The 18,945-nt window shown below is 48.7% G+C and overlaps 1 protein-coding gene across 3 annotated transcripts in view; it reads right to left on the bottom strand.

Moving 5' to 3' along the window:
• LOC119965251 (sodium/potassium-transporting ATPase subunit beta-1-interacting protein 1-like) overlaps positions 1-18,945 on the bottom strand; it is an 840,540-nt gene that overhangs the window by 631,620 nt on the left and 189,975 nt on the right. Inside the window, exon 2 of one of the 3 annotated variants that reach the window (XM_038795744.1) lies at positions 8,965-9,041. The exons of the other annotated variants lie outside the window; for them this stretch is intronic. Within the exon in view, the coding sequence (XP_038651672.1) occupies positions 8,965-9,041 (77 nt within the window). The remainder of the gene's footprint in view (positions 1-8,964; positions 9,042-18,945) is intronic. 3 annotated transcript variants of the gene reach the window in all.

Genomic DNA, 18,945 nt, shown 5'->3' with positions numbered 1-18,945 from the left:
CCACCCGTGTGTCTAGCACCGTGGACATTGCTTTAGCAAAACCCTGCCAAAACCCTCTAAGCTTCAGGCATGCCAAAAACATGTGGGCATGGTTTGCTGGGCTTCCCGCACACCTCGCACATCCATCTACCACACCAGAAAACTTGCTCATCCTCGCCGCCGTCATGTGTGCCCGGTGTATCACTTTAAACTGTATTAAACTGAGCCTGGCACATGATGAGGAGATATTAACCCTGCTTAGAGCGTCCGCCCACAGACCCACCTCCAACTCTCCACCTAGCTCCTCCACCCACTTGCCCTTCAGTTCCTTCACCAGGGTTTCCTCCGCCTCCAACAACTCCTGATAGATATCTGACACCTTCCCCTCCCCTACCCAGATACCAGAGACTACTCTGTTCTGTATCCCTCGTGGCGGCAAGAGTGGGAAAGCCAACACCTGTTTCCTCAAAGTCCCGCACCTGCAAATATCTGAAATCATTTCCCGGCGGCAACTTGAACTTGTCCTCCAGCGCCTTCAGACTGGGGAAACTCCCGTATATGAATAGATCTCCCATCCTTCTAATTCCTGCTCTCTGCCAACTCCGGAACCCACCATCTATCCTGCCTGGTGTGAACCTGTGGTTATTACAAATCGGGGTTCAGACCGATGCAACCTCCACCTTCTTATACCTCCTCCATTGCCCCCAAATCCTCAGTGCCACCACCACCACCGGGCTAGTGGAGTAACGGGCCGGCGAGAACGGCAGAGGTAACATTACCAATGCTCCCAAACTGGTGCCTTTGCATGGCGCGTCTCCATCTGCTCCCATGCTGACCCCTGCCCCATTACCCACTTCCTAATCATGGCTATATTCACCGCTCAGTAGAAGTTGCAGAAGTTCAGCAGCACCAACCCACTCTCCCCCCCGACTGTGCTCCAGCAACACTTTCTTCACTTGCGGGGTTTTACTCGCCCACACAAAGCCCAAAATAATCTTGTTCACCCGTTTGAAAAAGGCCTTAGGGATGAAGATAGGGAGGCACTGGTAAACAATCAGAAATCTGGGGAGGACCGTCATTTTCACGGCCTGTACCCTCCCCGCCAACGATAGTGGGAGCATATCCCATCCTTTAAAGTCCCCTTCCATTTGCTCTACCAGCCGGGTTAGGTTGAGCTTGTGCAATGCCTCCATTTCCGAGTCACCTGAATTCCCAGGTAGCGAAAGCTCCTCTCTACCATCCTGAGTTGCAGCTCCTTCAGTCTCCTTCCTGCCCCCTTGCCTGGATCACGAACAATTCACTTTTTCCCATGTTCAATTTATACCCCAAAAACCTGCCAAATTCCCCGAAGGTCTGCATAACCTCCCCCAACCCTTCTACCGGGTCCAAAACCAGCCCCTGCCGATTCCTTGATGCTCTCAGCGCCATGGCCAACGGCCAAATAGCCAGAGTGAACAACAACGGGGAGAGGGGGCACCCCTGCCTCGTCCCTCAGTGTAACTTAAAATACCCTGATCTCAGTTGGATCGTGCACACGCTCGCTACAGGTACCTGGGAGAGCAATCGCACCCAGTCAATAAATCCCTCACCAAACCCAAATCTTCCCAACATCTCCCACAGGTACTTCCACTCCACCGATCAAAAGCCTTCTCCGCGTCCATCGCTACCTCCACCTCCACCTCATCTCCTTCTGAGGACATCATAATTATATTTAACAGCCTCCAGACGTTAGCATTGAGCTGTCTGCCCTCAACAAATCCAGTTTGGTCCTCCCCTATCACCCCCGGGACACAGTCTTCTATCTTAGTGGCCAGAATGTTAGCCAGCAGCTTGGCATCTATGTTCATAGAACATAGAACATAGAACAGTACAGCACAGAACAGGCCCTTCGGCCCTCAATGTTGTGCCGAGCCATGATCACCCTACTCAAACCCACGTATCCACCCTATACCCGTAACCCAACAACCCCCCCCCAACCTTACTTTTATTAGGACACTACGGGCAATTTAGCATGGCCAATCCACCTAACCCGCACATCTTTGGACTGTGGGAGGAAACCGGAGCACCCGGAGGAAACCCACGCACACAGGGGGAGGACGTGCAGACTCCACACAGACAGTGACCCAGCCGGGAATCGAACCTGGGACCCTGGAGCTGTGAAGCATTTATGCTAACCACCATGCTACCCTGCTCGTCAAAAGCGAAATCAGGCTATATGACCCACATTGCTCCGGATCCTTCTCTCGTTTAAGAATGAGTGAAATTGAGGCCTGCGACATTGTTGGAGGGAGGATTCCCCTCTCTGTAGCCTCATTAAAAGCCCTCACTAGCGGTAGGCACAACGTCTCTGAGAACTTCTTATAAAATTCTACTGGGTAACTGTCCGGCCCCGGTGCCTTGCCCGACTGCATGCCCTCCAGTCCTTTAACAATTTCCTCTGCCTCAATCGGGGCCCCCAGACCCTCCACCAGGTCCTCCTTCACGCTCGGAAACCTCAACTGATCTAGGAATTACCTCATCCCTTGTGCTCCAGCTGGGGGTTCCGACTCATATAATTTACTATAAAATTCTTTTAAAACTTTGTTCACCCCGCCTGGGTCCAAGACCATATTACCCTCCCTATTCTTTACTCTCCCAATCTCCCTGGCCGCCTCTCTCTTCCTAAACTGGTGTGCCAGCATCCTGCTCGCCTTTTCCCCGTATTCGTAAACCACCCTCTTTACCTTCCTCAACTGTTCCACTACTTTCCCTGTGGTCAACAAATCAAACTCCGCCTGAAGCTTCCCGCGCTCTCTCAGGAGCCCAGTGTCCAGGGCCTACGCATATCTCCTATCCACTCGAAGTATCTCCTCTACTAATCTCTCCCTCTCCGCTCGTTCCTCCTTTTCTCTATAGGACCGAATCGAAATTAGTTCTCCTCTTACAACTGCTTTCAGAGCCTCTCAAACCGTCACTGCTGTTACCTCACCCATATCGTTTGTATCCAGGTAATTCTGAATGGACTTATTCACCCGCCCGCAGACCACTTCGTCCGCTAACAACCCCACATCCAATCTCCACAGAGGGTGCTGCCCCTCTCCTCACTCAACCGCAAATCCTCCCAATGCGGGGCATGATCAGAGACTGCAATCGCCGAATATTCCGTCCTCGCCACCTTCGGAATTAGCGCCCCGCTTAGAACAAACAAATCAATACTGGAGTAAACTTTATAGAAATGAGAAAAAAATGAAAACTCCTTCGCCCTCGGCTGTTCGAATATCCACGGGTTTACACCCCCCAACCCCCCCCCCATCTGGGGCGGGATTCACCGACCCCCTGCCGGGTTGGAGAATCGCCCGGGGCCGGCGTCAATCCCGCCCCCGCCGTGTCCCGAATTCTCCGCCCCCCGAGATTCGGTGGTCGCGGGCCTCCCGCAGCGATTCTCCGGCCCGCGATGGGCCGAAGTCCCGCCACTGACTAGCCTCTCCTGCCGGTGTGGATTAAACCACCTCTCTTACCAGCAGGATTGGCGGCGCAGGCGGGCGCCAAGGTCCTGGGGGGGGGGGGGGGGGGGGGGGGCGCGGGGCGATCTGACCCTGGGGGGTGCCCCCACGTTTGCCTGGCTCCCGATTGGGGCCCACCGATCGGCGGGTGGGCCTGTGCCGTGGGGGCACTCTTTTTCTTCCACCTTCGCCATGGTCTTCACCATGGCGGAGGCGGAAGAGACCCTCTCCCCTGTGCATGCGCCGGTATGACGTCAGCAGCTGCTGACGCTCCGGCGCATGCGCGGACTTACGCCGGCCGGCGAAGTCCTTCCGGCCCTGGCTGGTGTGGCACCAAGGGCCGTTCACACCAGCCGGAAGAGTGGGAACCACTCCGGCACGGGCCTAGCCCCTCAATGTGAGGGCTTGGCCCCTAAAGGTGCGGAGACTTCCGCACCTTTGGGGCGGCCCGACGCCAGAGTGGTTCACGCCACCCCAACATGCCGGGACACCCCGCCCTGCTGGGTAGGGGAGAATCCCGGCCCTGGTCCATGAAATCCCTCAACTCCTTTGCCGCGGCAGGCCTTCTCCGGTCCAGATCGGGATCAATGACCGTGTTAAAGTCTCCACCCACGATCAGGCCGTGAGACTCCAAGTCCGGGATCCTGCCTAACACCCTCCTCATAAATCCCACATCGTTCCAGTTCGGAGCATATACGTTCACAAGCACCACCCGTACACCCGCCAACTTCCCACTTACCATTCTATATCTACCCCCCTTATCTGCCACAATTCTTCCAGCCTCAAACGGCACTCGCTTACTGATCAATATCGCTACCTCCCTGGTCTTTGAGTCCAACCCAGAGTGAAACACCTGACCAACCCAACCCTTTCTCAATCTAGTCTGGTCTATAATCTTTAAATGTGTCTCCTGAAGCGTTGCCACGTCTGCCTTCAGCCCCTTCAAATGCGCAAAAACGCGAGCCGTTTTGACCTGCCTATTCAAACCCGTCACGTTCCACGTAATCAGCCTGGACTGGGGGCTGGGGCTGGGGCTGCCGCCCCCCTCCCCCCCCCCCCCCCCCCCCCCCCCCGCTGACTAGCCATAACCTCTTTTTGGCCAGCCCTGAGCCTGCGGCCCCCGCTTCCCTGAGCACCCCCACGAGCAGCAAATGTTTACGGCCTCCCATTTGTTCCCCAGTAATAGTTCCTCCCCTGTCAGCAGAGCAGCCTCCCCCCCTCTCCCCCCCCCCCCCCCCCCCCCCCCCCCCCCCCACAGCAGCACCCAAAACCTAATCCCCCAGGTCCAGCACCGACGCAGCACTTGCTCACACCTCCACCTGGCTCCCGAGAGTCAGCTGAACCATGCTGCCCCCGAAAACCCCCGCCACTGGTGCCAAACATTCTGACTCCCTCTTGTTCAAACCCCTCTCCCTACATGAATAAACCATTTAACAACATTGCATTCCCCAGTAAGTAAAAAACCTCAAGTAGAAGGAAATTAACATAAACCAATGAAGAAACAAACCCAACCACCCACCGAGTAGCACCAACTACAGGGCCCCCTCCCCCCCTCCGCATCAAATCCCTGCAAAACAAAGCAGCCTCAAACCACCACCCCAGCCCAATGATTAACCCAAAACTACATACAATCTTGTTTGACCCGATACAAACATTACAAAAATACGAACCACTGTCACATGACTTCTTCGAGACTTAATTGTGCTTTAAGACGCTTCTAACTTCTTTTCTTTGATAAATGTCCATACATCGTGCGGTGCCTCAAAGTAAAAGTGCCAGTCTTCGTGCGTAACCCACAACCGCGCTGGATACAGCATCCCGAATTTCACCCCCTTCTTGAAGAGGATCGCCTTCACCTGGTTGAACTCAGCACGTCTCTTGGCCAGCTCCGCTCCCAGGTCCTGATAGATGCGCACCTCGCTGTTCTCCGATCTGCTGCTCCGCTCTTTCTTGGCCCACCGGAAGAATTCTTTGTCCGATAAATGGTGGAAATGCACCACCATGGCCCTCGGCGGGTCATTCGCCTTAGGCTTCCTTGCGAGGGCTCTGTGCGCTCCATCCACTTCCAGGGGACGAAAGAACGCCCCGGCCCCCATCAGCATCTCCAGCATGCCCGCACCATATGCTCCCGGGTTCGATCCCTCAATTCCTTCAGGGAGGCCAACAATCCTTAAATTCTGCCTCCTGGACCTGTTCTCCAGGTCTTCCAACTCTTGTGGCGATCGTGTAACACCTCCACCTTATGTTCCGGCATGGTTAGATAGTCCTCCTGGCTTGATAACCAGCTCAATCTCTTGTATCGCTTTCTCTTGGGCCACCTGATTCAATACCATTTGACCAACCGCTGCCTTGATCGGGTCCAGCGTTTCCTTTTTCAGCTCAGCGAAACAGTCCTTAAAAAACTTCATCTGCTGCTCCTTAGACCACTGAGCCACCGCTCCCTGATCCTGACCCTCCGCCATGCTGCGCCGCGATACCAGCTCCGACTGCTTCACTCTATCAGGGCTGAGTCTTTTCACACGGCCACTTCTAGTCCAATTAGCCGTACATCGGAGAGGGAATCCTTCTTAATATTGTCCATTTCACCGATCTATCCCATAAAGCCCGAGAAAAATCGAGAAAAAAGGTCCGAAAGTCCATTCCAGGCGGGAACTATCGAATGTGAGACCTACTCCTCCATGGCCGCCACCGGAAGTTTATTGCTCATTCTTAATTGCCCTTGAGAATGTGGTGGTTAGCTACCTTCTTGAACCGCTAGAGTCCCTGAGATGTAAGGAGACCCACAGTGATGTTAGGGAGGGTGTTCCAGGATTTTGACCCAGCGACACTGAAGGAACAGCGATATGGTTCCAAGTCAGGAAGGTGGGTGGATTGGAGGGGAAATTCCAGGTGGTGGTGTTCCCATGTATCTGCTGCCTTGTCCTTCCAGATAGTAGTGGTCAAGGATTTGGAAGGTGCTGTCTAAGGAGCCTTGCTGAGTTCTTGCAGTGCATCTTGTAGATGGTACACACTGCTGTTACTGTGTCGGCGGTGGAAGGAATGGATGTGGCTGGGGTCTCAAGCAAGTGGGCTGCTTTGTTCTGAATGGTGTCGGTTGGAGAGGGCCATTTGGAAAAGGATCACAATCCAAACTCCCCCTGCCACAGAGCAAAACGGGATCAAACATGTCTTGTCATATACATCTGTTCCAAAGTAAAGTGGACATCTTGTTAAAAGTCAGAGTAATGCGTCACTGAAAATATCTCCAGCTGCTGGAAGGGAAGATTTGTACATTTTCTCTGATAAGCAATCATAGTTGTTTTTTCAAAATTGTAAATATTTAAGCATTTTTTGGAAGAGTCTCTGGGCTATGAAACTGCTGACTGTATCTATGAATTAATGAATCATTGTAACTGGTTTTCCAAGGCTGGAATGATGCCGTTTTCAAAGTTAAAAGCAATTTCCTCAAGTTCGTCCCTTATAGCCAAAAGAACAGCGAGAACAAAATGTACAGCGCTTAAGAAAGTCAGGAACAGTGGGAACAAATGTAATATAAACAAAGACAGCCAGTGTTACAAGACAGCAACTCAATGAATCTGATGGCATCAAAAACTCCTAAGACTGTGGCTCCAGAGTTGTGGGGTGTCAATGGAGCAAAATTAATGCAATAGAGGGCTTAAACCAATTATGCACAACATGCATTAAACCTGTCAAAATATCTATTATAATATTCTCTATAGTTTAAGATTATATTTGTATTTTGTGCTCAATTGCTTTATGGTTCTCTCCTTCCCTGTTACTTTGCATTAATTTTATGTATCAGGACAGTGTAGACTGAGTGTGAAAATCCCAGACTGAACCCCCAGTGGCATTTATTTCTGTTGGACAAACACCAACAATCAACGCATGAGACAAAAATATCAAAAACCATGATGGGCTGTGGTGATAAAAACAGAAAATACTGGCTCAGCAGGCCAGGCAGCATCGATGGAGGAAGAGATGCAGGCCTGAATTTTTCACCCCAGATGTGCACATTTAGTAGGCCTGGAAGCGGAGGCAAAATGCGTTCCTGGCCACGGACAGCACTTGTTGGACCGCAATTTCACGTTGTCTAGCCAAATAATGGCCATCCAGTGTGAAATGGGTTCTGTGAAAGGCTGCGTACTCCCAGTAGTAGGGCAAGAAGAGGGTGGTGACAACAACATGGAGAGTGGGCGACAAGAACAGGATGAGAAAGTTTCTAATATGCTCCCACAGTGGGACAGCCTCTGCGGAGCTGTCTCAGAGAGTTGCTAACCATGAAAAATAAATGAGGGGCGTAATTTTCACCCACTGTGTGATCACCATCAGAGAGAACAGCGTCAGGGGCAGAAAATCCAGAGAGACTCGGGAAACGGGAGTCTCGCCGGGGAGATCGCAATTCCAGATTTCCCCTGCCCCTCGCAGGTGATGTCACGAGGTTCACACCCACAAAGGGTGGGAGTCTCATTTAAATAGATTTTAATTAATTTAAATATTAACAGCTTCACGGCGCCAGAGTCCCAGGTTCGATTCCCGCTTGGATCACTGTCTGTGCGGAGTCTGCATGTTCTCCCCGTGTCTGCCCAGGGTGCTCTGATTTCCTCCCACAAGTCCCAAAAGACGTGCTGTTAGGTAATTTGGACATTCTGAATTCTCCCTCTATGTTCCCGAACAGGCGCCGGAATGTGGCGATTGGGGGCTTTTCACAGTAACTTCATTGCAGTGTTAATGTAAGCCTACTTATGTGACAAATAAAGATTATTATGAACAGGCTTCCCGGCCGCATGGGCCCCTTCCACCACCCCGCTAAATATTCACATTGGCAAGGTTTACAGTAGGTTTGGCAAACCGAGAAACAGGCGAGGGGATCCTTCCTGGGGCGAAGGTTAATAAAGTGTGTAATGGACATGCCTGGGCAGAGCCCTGGCAGTGCCCACTGGCACTGACCCCTTGCGCAGGTTTGTACTGCGATATTGCCAAGCAGTGCCAGACACGGAGCTCAGTCGCCAGACACATTTGCTAATTTTATTTCAGATCTGACTTTCATTCTGCCCTGGATCGAGATTGCAGCTAAAACGTAAAGGCCACCTGGCCAATCGGCCTGCCCGCCAACTGTAACGGCTGACAGGCGACATAAAATTCAATTGGCCCCCTCAATGGCCTAAATTGCCTGTTTGATTGGCGGCGGATGTGCTTCCAGCTCCCGTGCTCACTGCCGACCAAAATATTGCGCATGTGTGCAATGACATCGAGATGCAAATAATTTCACATGCTTCTGGGTCAAGCACCTGACTGCCCAAGCAACAAAAACTCTGGCCAGAGTTACCGTTTCCAATCTCTGACCTTTCAACTCAACTAGAAAAAAATGAGAGATCTAGTATTTTTCAAGCAGGTACAGAGACAGGGCAAGGGACTAGGAGGGAAGCACACCTGAACCTAAGGTGTGCTTTGATATGGTGGAAGGCAGAGCGATTAAATGAATAGCGGAATCATTTACCAGTACCTGCTGTCTGAAGAAAGTGGGAATGGTGGTTATGATCTGAGACTGTTCAACTTGATGTTGCTCTTCAAAGGTTGCTCCTAATCAAAAAAATAGGAGACCAAAGAGCAAAATGTCAGCGTTTGAAAGGGACAGAGTGCAAGTGGCCAAAAGATGTTGGATGGCATTTACAAACTGGTCACATTAAAGTGATGACTTCACATATATTTCCACCTCTCGGAATCACTCCCTGTTGGGTACTAGCTTGAACTGAGTTTAGATCACAATCTAATTCCTAGTGGTACATTTCCAAAGCACAAAATTGCCCATGTTTCAGCACTAGTTAATATTCAAACCGCAGTGTCACAGACACCTGGAAAAGGTGGACCTGTAAAGCAAAGGATGCTTTGAGATTTGGTTTGAGCAATTATGTTGGGCAGATGAGAGGAAATTTATCCTGCATCAAATTCATCTGAATGGTTGACGCCCGTTGCAAAAATAATGTAACATGGTTCCATTCTTGGCTTGTGAGCATAAGAATTCACCAAAAAAATGTGAATTTCAGGGAAAAGAGTGTGCAGATGAAAGCTCCTTCAATAGTTCATTGGTCAGAGGCATGTCATGGGGAGCTAAACTGATCCGAAAGGTTCCCAGCCACCCCCTCCAAACTTTGTTGAGTTTGCCGACCTCAGGCAATGCAGCGGTGAGGCAATTAGCCCCTGGTTGGGGAAATCAGCAAGGCTTCCTGTGCACTACCCAATGATCTCAGGTGAAATGTTTGAATTGGACTGAACTTTGGTCAAGCAATGAACCAACTGACTTCTGAGTTTATCGACGGAGAGTTGGAGAGAATTGGAAAAAAATGCATTCTTTTGTTCAAATTTAAAATGGTCTTATAAACTTTTGGCATGTGATCCTTCTTAAATTTAAACACCTAAAAGTAAGTGCAATATCCCAGCTGTATCCTAATCAATGGTTCCTCTTGGCATGACCTCTGTGCTTTCCTACATATCCGTATTGATAAAACAATATGTTTGTAAAAAAGAAACAGCTTTGTCAGGACGTACTCCCATCTTTGAAGATTCCTGGGTCTGAGTCTCGAGGTGTGCTGTGTCCCCAGCTAGCCTGCTCACTAAATATGTGGACATTCCCAATCTATTCTTCCGCACAGCTCACCCGGTTCGGTTTACTATTCGGCAAGCCACATCGAGAAGTGTCTTCCAAATAAATAAATATGGATTATTCTCAAAATAACAACATGGAAGGAAAACATACCTGTCAATGGACCAGAAACGACCAGAAACGATTCATTCTCACTGAGCAGAGAGTAAAATGCTACTTCTCTGTTCCAGCACCATGAATATAAAATGGCACCAAAAGTCAGTTGAAATTAAATAAACTGTTGACTGACTCTAGCAAAGGGGGAAATATCACAAACCTTCCTATAATCAAAACACTTCAATCAATAACCTGTTTGTCATAATATCATTTTGCCTTATTAGAAGTATTGACTAAACATGTATCTGCACTGAAATACAAGGCTGCAAGCTCTTTAGCAAATTTAATCACTCTGGAGATTATGGTTGGAAACAAATTGGCTGACGGTTATCTGAGCTTGATTGAGATACATTGATGATATCACACACTCCAATGTTGCTGATCTTACCATACAAACTGTGAGACTGGTGCTGTGGAGGCGTCAATGAGGGCATTTGTTGTGAGGGGAGGAGGGTGCCGGAATAACGGTAGGAGGAGGATTAATTGGCTGTAAAAACTGCCCAACCCAGTAAATGGGGATGTGCATTATAAATTGCCAAACTTAATTGAGGACTGTCTGAAAGAATGACTGATTTCATCTTTTGCCATTGTCTGCAGTGTTTAACGTTTTATTGAGCTTTTACACATTCCCAGTGGGATATTCATTAGGGTCCAGCCCTGTAGCGGACAGAAATTCACTTAAAAGACATGCACATCAGGAGAAACATGCATATAAACAGCAAAGCAAGAGATATTCTCTATATTCCAAGCACAAGAAGTCCTAATTACTCAAGCTAAGCAGAATGTATTGCAGAATAGGGCAGGATTACCCCATCAAACAAATATTTTTATTGTACAGAATTAGTTGTACAATTAAACCTATATTTATTTACTTTGTGAAACTAGTTTAATTCATAGAATAGAATCATAAAATCCCTACAGTACAGAAGGAGGCCACTCATCCCATGGAGTCTGCATCTACTCTCCAAAAGAGCACCCTACCTTAGGTCACTTTCCTGCCTTATCCCCGTAACACCACCTAACCTTTCGACACAAAGGGCAATTTAGCATGACCAATCCACCTAACCTCCACATCTTTGGACTGTGGGAGGAAACCAGAGCACCTGGAGGAAACCCACCCAGGCACGGGGTGAATGTACAAACTCCAACCAAACAGTCACCCAAGGTCGGAATTGAACCCGGGTCCCTGGCACTGTGAGGCAACGGTGATAACCATTGTGCCACCGTGCCACCCACCAACGGTCCCAGCCAGATCCTAGCTAGAGTGCTCCATGCAGTTCAAGGGACTGCACCTCAGGAAGGATATATGGACCTTGAATGGGGTGCAGTGCAGCTTCAACAGCCTGGTACTGGGGCGGAAGGGGTTCCATTATGGAGAATAGCTTGGATATAATCGACTGGGACTGCACACCTTAAATATCAAAGATGAAGGGGTTATCTGATTGAGCATTTCTTCGGTTAGTGCAAATCTGGAACTCTCCCCCAATGCCATATAGCTGCTGAGACTGGGAGTCAAATGAAACCAGAATAATGGGAAGAGGTGGCGTAGATGGCTAGTAATCGAGAGACCTAAAGTAGTGCTCTGGGTACCCAGGTTCAAATTCCACCATGGCAGATGGTGAAATTTTAATTCAGTAAACATCTGGAATTAAAACGTCTAACAATGACCATGAGGGAGGCAGCGGCATAGCGGTATTGTCACTGGACTAGTAAACCAGAGACCCAGGATAACGATCTGGAAACCTGGGTTCGAATTCCACCAAAGCAGGTGAAGGAATTTAAACTCAATAGAATATCTGGAATTAAAGGTCTCATGATGAGCATGAAAGCATTGTTGATTGTCGTAAAAACCCATCTGGTTCACTAATGTCCTTCAGGGATGGAAATCTGCCATTCTTACTTGGTCTGGCCTACATGTGACTCCAGACCCACAGCAATGTGGTTGACTCTTAAATAATGACCTCTAGCCAATGGGAATCGGGGGAAACTCTCCACGGATTGGAATCATACCTGGCACCAAGGTGGTTGGAGGTTAATCATCTCAGCTCCAGGACATCACTGCATGAGTTCCTCAGGGTAGTGTCCTGGGCCCAACCTTCTTCAGCTGCTTCATCAATGACCTCCTTTCCATCATAAGGTCAGAAGTGGGGATGTTTGCAGATGACTGCACAATGTTCAGAAGCATTCGTGACTCCTCAGATATTGAAGCAGTTCATGTCCAAATGCAGCAAGATCCAGGCTTGAGCTGACAGGTGGCAAGTTACATTCGTGCCACACAAGTACCAGGCCATGACCATTTCTATAAGAGAGGATTTAACCACTGCCCCTTGACATTCAATGGCATTATCATCGCTGCATTCCCCACAATCAACATCCTGGAGGTTAGCATTGTTCAGAAACTGCACTGGACTAGCCATATTAACTCACCTCCTGACCCCCCAAAGAAACTATCTACAAGGCACAAGTCAGGAATGTAATGGAATACTCTCCACTTGCCTGGATGAGTGCAGCTTCAACAAAACTCAAGAAGCTCGACACCATCCAGGCCAAAGCAGGCCGCTTGATTGTTCCTCCTTCCACAAACATTGAAACCCTCCACCGCCGACAAACAGTAGCAGGCATGTGTACCATCTACAAGATGCACTGCAGTAACTCACCAAGGTTCCTTAGGCAACACTTTCCAAACCCATGACTACCATCTAGAAGGACAAGAACAGCAGATACCTGGGAACCCCACCACCTGGAGGTACCCTTCCAAGTCACTCACCACCCTGACTTGGAAATATGTCGTTGCTCCTTCACTGTCACTGGGGCAACTCCCTCCCTGACAGCACAGTGGGTGTACCTACACACCAATGACTGCAGCGGTTCAAGAAGGCAACTCACCACCACCTTCTGAAGGGCACTTAGGGATGGGATATAAATGCTGGCCAAACCAGCGCTGCCCACATCCTGTAAAATAAATTTTAAAAATAAAAACTTGTTGATTGCTGTAACAACCCAACTAGTTTACTCATGCCCATTAGGGAAGGAAATCTGTCATCCTTACCCAGTCTGGTCTACATGCGACGCCTGACTCAAAGCAATATGATTGACTCATGGGGTGGAATTCTCCGCTCCCGGGAAAAATCGGGAGGGCCGTTGTGAACTCGGCCGAGTTTCACGACGGCCTCGAAGGCTGCTCCTCACCCCCTATTCTCCCCTCCCTGCGGGGCTAGGAGCGACGCTCCGTAACTCTCGGCCGTGGGGGCGTCGCGCCAAGAATGACGCGGCCGGCGCGCCTAATGACGTCAGCCGCACATGCGCAGGTTGGCCAGCTCCAACGCGCGCATGCGCGGCTGACGTCATGACGCTGACGGCACGAACCCGCGCATGCACGGTGGCTGTCTTTCCCCTCAGCTGCCCCGCAAGACGTGGCGGCTTGATCTTGCGGGGCGGCGGAGGGGAAATAGTGCGTCCGATTTGGACGCCGGCCCGACGATCGGTGGGCACCGATCGCGGGCCTGTCCCCTCCCGAGCACAGTCGTGGTGCTCTTTCCTTGCTAGGCCACCTACAAGCCCCAAACGGGCTTCTCACTCCCGTTTCATGACGGCAGCGACCAGGTGTGTTTGCCACCGGCGTGAAACGGCCGCGAACAGCAGGCTGCTCGGCCCACCCGGTTCGGAGAATCGCCGTTCGCCGTGAAAAACGGCGAGCGGCGATTCTTCCGAGCCGGGGGGGGGGGGGGGGGGGGGGGGGGGGGGGGGAAAGAATCGCGGGGGGGGCGTGAAATATGCCGGGGGGCCCTCCTGCGATTCTCCCACCATGCGTGGGGAGCAGAGAATCGCGCCCATGATCTCTGAAACTCACTTCAAAGATGATCAATAAACATTGGCCCGACGCCCACATCCCATGAACAAATTAAATTTAAAAATAAGATTAACTGTGCAATGTGTACATTTGCAAACTTAATCTTAAAGTGTTTAGGAAAATGGAAGAGACAGATCTCCGATTTCTTCTCCATTATCAAAGGACAGTCAACTAATTTCCATACTTGGCATGCGATTAAGCTTGCAGTTTCCTGCTACCCTGCTCCACATTTATCGCCATGCTCCAGGTTAGTAATCAAGTTTTTTTAAAGGGTTTTGATTTAATAGATGGAGAAATAATGTTTCATCCATCAGGGGAAACAAAAACGAGGGGCCAAGAATATATGATAGTCAGAAATAAATTCAAAAGGGGATTCTGAGTGTTTGAGGTGATTTTTAGGGAAGCTGGACGGGGGTTGGTCAGCTCAGTCGGCTGGATGGCCGGTTCGCAATGCAGAATTATGCCAACAGCCTGGGTTCAGTTCCCGTACCAGCTGAGGTTATCCATGAAGCCCCGCCTTCTACACCTTGCCCATCGCCTGAGGTGTGGTAACCCTCAGGTTAAATCACCACCAGTCAGCTCTCCCCTCAAAGGGAAAGCAGTCTCTGGGACTATGGCAACATTTACATTTTTAGATGAAAACACAAGGAAGAATGGAAGGTCATGTTGATAGGGTGGAGATGAAGAGAAATGCGGGAACACGAGAAATGCGAGAAATGGGGCATAAACTAATCAGGCTGAATGGGCTGTCCCTGTTTTGTTCATTCCATGTAACAGCCAAGGATCATAGCCGCGGTCTCCAGTCTGGTTGGAAAGAGCAGCAGGAAGAGCAGAAGTCAATCAAGGAGTGGTTAGACAATGTAGGGCTGGATTCTCCAATTCTGCGGCTATATCCGCAGGATCCATCTGGTCTTACGATCAAAACGACGGCGGCACCCCTGCACCGATGCTCCCAATTAGTACCTCACCTGAAAGATGCCAGCTCCTTTGAGTGCCGCGCTTTCGGACTGCCAGCCTGGACTTCGCAATGTCTCTGCAGTGACACTTGAACCCATGACCTTCTAACTCAGAGAGAGTTCCAGTCACAATGCCAAGCTCAATACTTATTGACTTGCTTTGAGGCCACTCATCATAGAGAGCGAAGGATTGAATAGGTCTACTTCTGGATACTGTAGTCAGGCTGTTAATCTGAGAAAATAATATTGGAGCAAAACTCTTCAGTGTAACTAATTAGACTATTTACCGATGTAACCTGTATCACATTTCATTTCTATCATCATTGCAAAATCATCCACCTTAGTGTGCAGAGTAAATGATTGAGAACTAGACAAAATTCAAATAAACATTAAATATATTAACAGAATATTGCATTTTGAAGAGCTAAATGCTTTTTGATTTCACCCCTGAGGCAGACTAGAATAACTAATTTGAGTAGTCATAATTTAAAGATGGAGTACAATTTATTTCTTGCATCCTGTGTCAAGTTAAGCAAGAGCATCAATTAGTATCAAATATGTTGGCAGCCCTGTGCTGGGAAGTAAAGACTGTTCCAAGCATTTCAGCCCTGGCCTTTAATGAGCCACTATCCAGTGACATTCTCGGCATTCCCGGATTATTTTTGCTGAATTTCAAGTCTCAGGGGATTAAGTGCTCCTTGAGATAATATTGACTGTGGTAGATCAGAGAGGCCAAGGATCCAGGTGCGAAGCTCTGCACAAACGGTAGTTCTGCCTAACATTTTTGCATGTATTCCCTGTGCCACTTGGTGACCATAATCTAAATCCGAGGGCAGAATTTTACAGCCCTTGTGGCAGGGGTGGGGCTGGTAAACGCGTTGAGCTGTTCAAAGGTCAATCGACATCGGCAGGACTGGAACATCCCACTGGTGTCATGGACCGGAAAATTCGACTGTTACTATTATTCCTTATTGCTTTGTAATCCTAACAGATTTTCAGTTGGTGACCAGAATTTCTTCCCATCTGAGCTTTGTAAGAAAAATAACTTGACCGTAACTTCCATGGAGTGGCAATCAGCTTCGGATTTCCACTCCATGCCCACTTACTGTGCCAACCTTCCAGACTCTGGCCAGGTGGGAACCAGGCAGCACTGCTTTCGCAGAGGCCTAGTGTCGAAGTCTAAGAGTCGGAGTGAAGGAGGGCACATACCTTTTTAGGGCACCGGCTGGCATAAAGCAGGTATGTTTAAAGGCCCCATTGGAAAATGACACACTAGGAAGAAGGCTGTCCAGCTGTCCGAAGATTTGAGGGATGGGCGGTACAGCCAGGTCAGAGGGATATCGAGTCGAATCAAGGGTTGGGGTTTCAGCCGTGCCCATAGTTCGGGAGAGTCCCCTGCAGGTAGAGGAGGAGGGGGGTGTTGATGGGTAAGGAATGGCATGGGAGGGGAAGGCGGTGGTTAGTCAGGGAATGGGGGAGTCCCCTGGGGGACTCCGTGCGGAGAATGGTCTGGGTATTTAAAATAGACACGCAGAGGTTAGAAGAGGTTTTGATTCTTCTAACGGTCCCTGAGTAACTGAGTAACTATTTGCGTAACACTTTGGAATCTCCAGCATTTGCGATGTAAATTATCTTTTCAGTTGGTTCACAGAGCATTTGTCTGAGGGAACTTAGTGCCTCTGGACAATAGTTGTGCAAATATTTGATTGGGAACATCTTGGAGGAATTAGAGGCTAGGTGTATTGGCCATGCTAAATTTGCCCCTTAGTCCCCAGGGTTGTGAAGGTTAGGTTATGGGATTACAGAGATAAGACAGGGTGTGGGCCTCGGTAGGGTGTCTTTCAGAGGGTCAGTGCAGACTCGATGGGCCAGATGGCCTCCTACTGCGCTGTAGGGATTTTATGATTCTATGATTCTCCAGTGCACCCGACACTGGGGAGCATGGATGGCGCTGCCCATTTTGTTGCAAATTCAGCAGCTCACCATCTCTTTGCCCCCTGAATTCACACCCCCACCCTCCCATGTTGCCATTTCAAAACTTCTATTTCTGCAAATTACTGCTTGATCAAGAATGATTCCAAATATCCATTGAAAATAAAGGTGGACTAAATATTGAAAAGACAGAGCTTCTTTCAGAGAGCTCAATGGCAGCACTCTAACCCACATCAGAAGGTTAGGGGCCGAGCTTTACTCCAGAGATTTAGGCATACAGGCTGACTCAATTGTGACTGTACTGAAGGAGCTCTACATTGTTAGAGGTGGTTTTCTGAAACCAAAGAACCATCGCACCGCCATTGCCCTACCCCCCCCCCCCCCCCCCTCAAAATGGTAATGGATCCCACGGCATTACTTGAAGAGGAGCAATCTATCCCTCAGCCAATATCTAAAACAAATTCAAATGAAAATAAAAGCAAATTACCGCGGATGCTAGAATCGGAAACAAAAACAGAAAATGCTGGACAATCGCAGCAGGTCTGACAGCATCTGTGGAGAGAGAACGGAGCTAACGTTTCGAGTGTGGATGAGTCTGGATGACAGCTTTGACAAAGGGTCATCCAGACTCAAAACATTAGCTCCGTTCTCTCTCTACAGATGCTGTCAGATCTGCTGCGATTGTCCAGCATTTTCTGTTTTTGTCTACAACAAATTGTCATTTATTTTATTGCTGTTTGTGGGAGCTTGCAATGGCTAAATTAGATGCTGCATTTCCAATTATGACATTATTACAGTGACTATCACAAAAGTACAACGGCTTTAAAGCACTCATTGACTTTCACAACTTCAGAATACTGCAATGTAAATACTTCCTTCTGAAAACCCATTCTTGAGGAATAGGGGCGAGAGATGGGATGAAAGTAGTGAAGATACATGTACGCTACTCAAAATGAGTGTAATTCAAATGACACAGATCATATTTAACCTTCTTGGGAAATTCTGGGAGAGAGCAATGGAGGTGTGCTAAATAAGTACTTGACGGGAAAATGAGTGAAAAGTATAACACCTGGAAACAATGATTATGTTATCGTTTGAACACTTAACATGTCGATACAAAATTCCATTAATTTTAATGGTGAAACCATGTTGAAATTGCAACAAAAAATAAACCGCTTGACCTGAGTGGGTGCATGTGGAAATCTTGTGTAAACGGCCTGCAGTATCTAGTCATCTCTCATCTGCCCTCCATTATGAGTTTTGCCTGGTTGTTAGGATAAGGGAGATGGAAGTGCTTGGTGCATTTTGCAAGAATTGTGTAGCATTTAAAAAGGAAGTGCGACTGTAGTCCAGAATCTCGCAAAGTTACTGGTGTAAGATGGGCAAATGTTTCTGCCAATATTGCTGGTGGGGGCAGTATTTGTTGTCCCTCCCCAGTTGCCCCCGAGAAAGTGGGTTGAGTCACTGCCTTGAATTGCTGCAGTCTGTGTGGTGTGGGTAAACCCACGGTACTGTCAGGGAGGGAGTTTGAGGATTTTGACTCAGTGACTCATCTCCTATCCCAAATTGAACTGGACAGGTACTTGAAAGAGGTTTAAAAAATGTGTTTGTCAGCACCAGACTTCTTGTTGGCATCCTGCACATTGTGGTTCTGTGATCACTTTACCAATCTTGTTTGTGGTGCTGTTGGGGGACAGAAAAAGCCCTAATCTCCTTTATAACAGCAGTAATTGGTTATAACTGGCATCCTGCCCTGCTCATGCTGACTTGAATCCGGCATTCTTGCCTACATCTTTCTTCATCAATCACTCCCTGATCTTGTTAAACCCCAAGCAATACAAACAAATAAAAAAACACCTTTATTTCATTTACACACTGAATATCAGTTTATCACAGCAAGAATGGGCATTAAACAGCAGTACAAAAAAGTTTAAGGGGATGTCTCAAGGCACGGTCATCAATAAAAAAAATGTCTTCTGGTCTTCGGAT

Source organism: Scyliorhinus canicula, chromosome 1, assembly GCF_902713615.1.
Source record: "Scyliorhinus canicula chromosome 1, sScyCan1.1, whole genome shotgun sequence".
NCBI lineage: Eukaryota > Metazoa > Chordata > Chondrichthyes > Carcharhiniformes > Scyliorhinidae > Scyliorhinus > Scyliorhinus canicula.
The sequence above is the reverse complement of the archived record's forward strand: the minus strand, read 5'-3'. Positions and strand labels throughout refer to the sequence as shown.